Consider the following 6,000-nt stretch of genomic DNA (forward strand, 5'->3'; position numbering starts at 1 on the left):
ACAGAGAAGAAGAGGGATCCACTGTGCAGCAGCCAGTAGAACAGAGAAGAAGAGGGATCCACTGTGAAGCAGCCAGTAGAACATAGAAGAAGAGGGATCCACTGTGAAGCAGCCAGTAGAACAGAGAAGAAGAGGGATCCACTGTGAAGCAGCCAGTAGAACAGAGAAGAAGAGGGATCCACTGTGCAGCAGCCAGTAGAACAGAGAAGAAGAGGGATCCACTGTGCAGCAGCCAGTAGAACAGAGAAGAAGAGGGATCCACTGTGAAGCAGCCAGTAGAACAGAGAAGAAGAGGGATCCACTGTGAAGCAGCCAGTAGAACAGAGAAGAAGAGGGATTCACTGTGCAGCAGCCAGTAGAACAGAGAAGAAGAGGGATCCACTGTGAAGCAGCCAGTAGAACAGAGAAGAAGAGGGATCCACTGTGAAGCAGCCAGTAGAACAGAGAAGAAGAGGGATCCACTGTGAAGAAGCCAGTAGAACAGAGAAGAAGAGGGATCCACTGTGAAGCAGCCAGTAGAACAGAGAAGAAGAGGGATCAACTGTCCAGAACAGACTATGGGAGGCACACAGTACTACATAGAGCCATGGCTACATGGAACTCTATTCCACATCAAGTAATTGATGCAAGTAGAATCATTTAAAAAAACAGATAGAACCTTATGGAACAGTTGGGACTGTGAAGACACACACACACACACATGCTAACACAAGCACTCTACACACACGAACACATGGATGTTGTATTTTAGATATGTGGTAGTAGAGTAGTGGCCTAAGGGCACACACTGAATGCGTTGTGAAAAGTGTTATGAAATGTAATGTCATGTTATATTTGTATATAACTGTCTTAATGTTGCTTCACCCCAGGAAGAGTAGCTGCTGCCTTGGCAGGAACTAATGGGGATCCATAATAAACCCCAGGAAGAGTAGTTGCTGCCTTGGCAGGAACTAATGGGGATCGATAATAAACCCCAGGAAGAATAGCTGCTGCCTTGGCAGGAACTAATGGGGATCCATAATAAACCCCAGGAAGAAAGAGTAAATGCTGCCTTGGCAGGAACTAATGGGGATCCATAATAAACCCCAGGAAGAGTAGCTGCTGCCTTGGCAGGAACTAATGGGGATCCATAATAAACCCCAGGAAGAGTAAATGCTGCCTTGGCAGGAACTAATGGGGATCCATAATAAACCCCAGGAAGAGTAAATGCTGCCTTGGCAGGAACTAATGGGGATCCTTAATAAATACAAATAACATGGGCTTTACTGGCCTCTATATAGTGGGCTGTGTGGGCCCTATTGAGCTCTACACAATACTGTAAGCATCACATCTCCAAGCACCATGTATTATTGATGGGCAGGATCTCTTCCAGTCTACTGCGTCTGCAGGGGGTAGCAGGACAGAGCAGAGAGGGGTAGACAGCAGCACTGTGTACAGGTAATCACATCATAAGGTTTTACTATCAGCCACTCTCTATGATAGAGCACATCTAAGGCAGGTTGACTTGTGACGTCATAGACGGCTGGCTTGTGGAGCGAAGGGACAATGTGATAGTTTCATGTGGCAGTGTCACTGTGTCGAGTCTCAGTCTCCCTGTTATATAGCTCAATCATTGTGAACGTCATGACTCAACAATGTTTAGTGGAGTCTAAGGATCTGAAGGTAAATGTATGTATCCAACAAAATGTTGCCATGGCATTATTCATGGAAGCATTGTAAACAGCATACAGTAAGTAGCACAAGCACATAGCTTGAGGCAACATGCCAACACTACAGAGGTCATGGTATAACACAGACACACACAAAGACACACACATTCTCTCTCGTGGGGGAGGTCCTGCAGTCCTGATTGCACTCTGTCTGGAGCGCTCACTCTGGCTCAGTGATAAGCCAATGTTCATTCCTGCCTCCCACTCTTACAGTTACACAACAATGAAAGAACATTAACATTACATTTGAGTTATTTAGCAGATGCAAGTATCCAGAGTGACTTAAAGTTGGTGAATTCATCTCAAGGTAGCTAGGTGAGACAACCACATATCACAGTTAGAAACTGCGTAAGTAAAGTACATTTTGGATAAAAAAAACTCAAATGTCATGACAGGCTTGACATGGAAACAGAAAACAATTATGTATACTTTCCAAAAGTCGACAACATCAAAAAATAGACAAGGTGGGATCTTTTTGTGTCGGTAAAATGAATTATTATGCGAGAAATTTAATTGGAAACGCTTTTATGTGCAAATATTGATCTAATAACCATCATATCAAAGAAAACTTTGAGTCACACGATGACATGTTGTGTGGTCCTCCTACTACGACTCGTCTTGAAAGCATGCAGTGTATTAGGCTACAGATGAAATCAATTCTCATAAACTTCACAGCTTGGTGAAAGTGCAAAGTGATGAGTTTGATTCTCTCCCCCCCCAAAAAAAGTCAAAGGTCTTATTCTGGTGACATGATCATCGATGCTTAGCTGCCATTTGACAAATAAAAATTATCTTTCACTTTTGTCCATAATAATCTCATCATGTAATGTCGGCTATGCGTATCTGCGCGCTGTTGGCTAGAGCACACCGTGCCAATACTAGAGAGGGCACACTCTCTACATAACGCAACATTTTTGTGAGAAAACTATCACAGTTGAAAATGCGATGGAAATTAATGTAATTTGTATTTTGTTATTCCGTAAATGGAATTTAACCGCGAAAATGTATTTTTATGTGCACTACGTCATCACGCACAGCCTTTGTATTTGCCACAAGTAAATTTGATGGAAACACATATCTGGTGGGAAAATCTGGATTTTAGAATATTCGCATGAAAAACTGTCGCCAATTGGATGGACACCTAGCTATAGTAAATACTTCCCTCGTTAAAGCAGCTATCAGCAAAGTCAGTGGTAGTAAGAAAAGACACGTGTGAGTTTAGTGTAAAAAAAAAGGAAAGGTTATACCTTGCACCCCCATTGGAACGCTAGACGTTACCTTGTTAAGATGGTTTTGGCTTTGTAAAGTTACTTAGAAAGTTAGAACCCAACTGTCCAGACTCTTAACATCTGATATGTCACAATTAAGACAGTGCTGTGATAGGCCTTTTAACAGGTGAGGAAAATACTGCCTAAATACAAATTAATCTATTAAGTAGTTGTTTAGTAGGCAACATTTGTGGAAACAAGGGGGCATCTGTAGTGGTGGTCCATTGGCATCCAGTGCTATCAGGACTATATCTGCCCTGATGCATCAGGACTATATCTGCCCTGATGCATCAGAGCTATCTCTGCCCTGATGCATCAGGCTCCCCCAAAGCAGCCAGCCTGCATCAGGCATCCCCCATCCCACACCAGCAGGTCATAGAGCGGCAGTATCAGGCTACTGCTCTCAAAGCAGCCAGCCGGCCAAGTTTAGCTGCCTGCTATCAACTCCAGTGAGAGGAGATACTGAGCACAGGGGGTTGGTTCGTCAGACTGAACATTCCTCAGCCAGAGATCAGGCCCCCGAAACCCTTACAGTATGCCCACGTCCCTGGTCAACATGCCATGATAGTGTGGTTTCCCCTTGACATCATGATGATATAGGGCTGGTTTTCCCTGGACAACATGATGATACAGAGCTGGTTTCCCCTGGACAACATGATGATATAGGGCTGGTTTCCCCTGGACATCATGATGATATAGGGCTGGTTTTCCCTGGACAACATGATGATATAGGGCTGGTTTCCCCTGGACAACATGATGATATAGGGCTGGTTTCCCCTGGACAACATGATGATATAGGGCTGGTTTCCCCTGGACAACATGATGATATAGGGCTGGTTTTCCCTGGACAACATGATGATATAGGGCTGGTTTTCCCTGGACAACATGATGATATAGGGCTGGTTTCCCCTGGACAACATGATGATATAGGGCTGGTTTCCCCTGGACAACATGATGATATAGGGCTGGTTTCCCCTGGACAACATGATGATACAGAGCTGGTTTCCCCTGGACAACATGATGATATAGGGCTGGTTTCCCCTGGACAACATGATGATATAGGGCTGGTTTCCCCTGGACAACATGATGATACAGGGCTGGTTTCCCCTGGATAACATGATGATATAGGGCTGGTTTCCCCTGGACAACATGATGATATAGGGCTGGTTTTCCCTGGACAACATGATGATATAGGGCTGGTTTTCCCTGGACAACATGATGATATAGGGCTGGTTTTCCCTGGACAACATGATGATATAGGGCTGGTTTTCCCTGGACAACATGATGATATAGGGCTGGTTTCTCAGACACAGCCTAGTCCTAGACTAAAAAGTCTGCTCAACTGAGAATCTCCATTGAAATATACAGTATTTTTAGACCAGTCATAGGCTTAATGTGTGTCCAGGAAACCAGCCCATGGAGATTGACAGAAACTCCATGTTCAGACAAAACGGTCAATACTACATAATAGCAGTCTGACGTCAGTGATGTTCATTAAATACTGAAGTGAGTTTGTTCAGCTGTATAAATCTACATATAGCCTCAATTTTATAGCCTACAGTGTAATTCAGTAACATAATTGCACCGTTAATCACGTGTATAGTATTGTATTAGGACAACTAGAAATAATCCAAAGGATAGCCTAGTGTCATGCCCTTGAACTGCTTTGAACCATTTGGCAAAACGCCCACAAAGCACTTGGCATGGTTGACAAATGCAAGTAATGTGTTCTTGTTATATCAACGTTATTCATCATAAACACTCACACCGAGAAGTGATACACGAAGCATTTCCACCCAGATGGTCTTTCCAGAAAGTTATAAGCGCGTCCTTGAATGTAAGCACGGCTGACGATAACTGGACGACTTGTGCTGTATACGGACATCCGGGGGTTCAGATTGAGCCCGGGTAGGTGAGACACCGACGGTCGAGTGACAGTTGTGTGAATGGTGATGCCCTCGGGGTCACACAGAAACCTGTTGTTAGAAATAAGCGCCCCAGGTTGAGAGGCTGACGCGGCTTGTGACATCTCAAACTCAGTCTGTTTTCTCCCATGTCCCGCCACCATCGAGGACCTCCGTATGTTATTCAGGACTTCATTCCTCTGGGTTGTGTTGTCTGGAGACGACATGCTGTTTGTAGCCTGGTTTGTTTTCTCATCAATGGGACGGACACACGCTTTAGTCTCCGTCTAATGCGGACTTGGTGGATAAATGAAGTGGGACAAAACAGAGCCTGCATGCGGTGGGCGAAAAAAAACAACAACAAAAAACGTACTAAAGCCGCTGCCTTGTCGGATATGTCTCGCTGACCGCCGCTTTCCCGAAATCCTATTATAATAGCTTACATTGGTAGAGCAAGTATCCGACCCATGTTAAATTACGGAAGAAATGTCCCCTACCTGTTGCTGGACGGTTAGACTACTACTTATCGTCAGTTGACTTACTTGTGCGTGCTTGTTTCGCGCTTGATCGCACAAAAGGGGAGGCAGTGCCCTCTGGGCAGCATTGAACAACAATAATTTGCAGCTGTGAGTGTTGACCCCTCAAAACAGCATAGACCAACAGCACACACACTCTCTCTCTATGTTGCTCTCTCTCCCCCTCTCTCGCTCGCTCTCCCCCTCTCTTGCCCCCCTCTCTTTCGTTATCTCTCTCTCTCCCCTCTCTCTTTCGTTCTCTCTCTCTCTCTCCCACACGCTCTTCCCATCTCTACCAATTAACTCCATGAAAGCATACCATAACCTACTGGCAGTTTATGTGTCCTGTAATGATATGGCAGCTGTTAACATAAGTAACAATACCATGCTTGGCTGTCTCTGTGTATAGTTACAATGAGGAATTCATTTAAATGACCTTGACCATCCTTGATAGTGAAGAGGGACACTGGTTTGCTTGCCTTATACAAGGGTTTTAATTGAGAAAAGTAATGTGGCGTTCTAGTGATGACAAGTTCTGTTGTCAGGTACACATTAACCTACCTGACCTGATGACATGAATGTGAGAGAGCACTAGCCTACTGCT

At 44.5% G+C, this 6,000-nt stretch overlaps 1 protein-coding gene across 1 annotated transcript in view; it reads right to left on the reverse strand.

Annotated features, from left to right (window-relative positions):
- Positions 1-5,671, reverse strand: part of LOC145864276 (potassium voltage-gated channel subfamily KQT member 1) — a 28,340-nt gene extending 22,669 nt beyond the window's left edge. The window contains exon 1 of the mRNA XM_082969749.1: positions 4,744-5,671. Coding sequence (XP_082825875.1) covers positions 4,744-5,108 — 365 coding nt within the window. The 5' untranslated portion in view covers positions 5,109-5,671. The remainder of the gene's footprint in view (positions 1-4,743) is intronic.
- Between the last annotated feature and the right edge of the window lie 329 nt (positions 5,672-6,000).

The sequence above is a fragment of the Salmo salar genome, chromosome 26 (genome assembly GCF_965601325.2).
Source record: "Salmo salar chromosome 26, fSalSal1, whole genome shotgun sequence".
In the NCBI taxonomy this organism is placed as follows: Eukaryota; Metazoa; Chordata; class Actinopteri; order Salmoniformes; family Salmonidae; genus Salmo; species Salmo salar.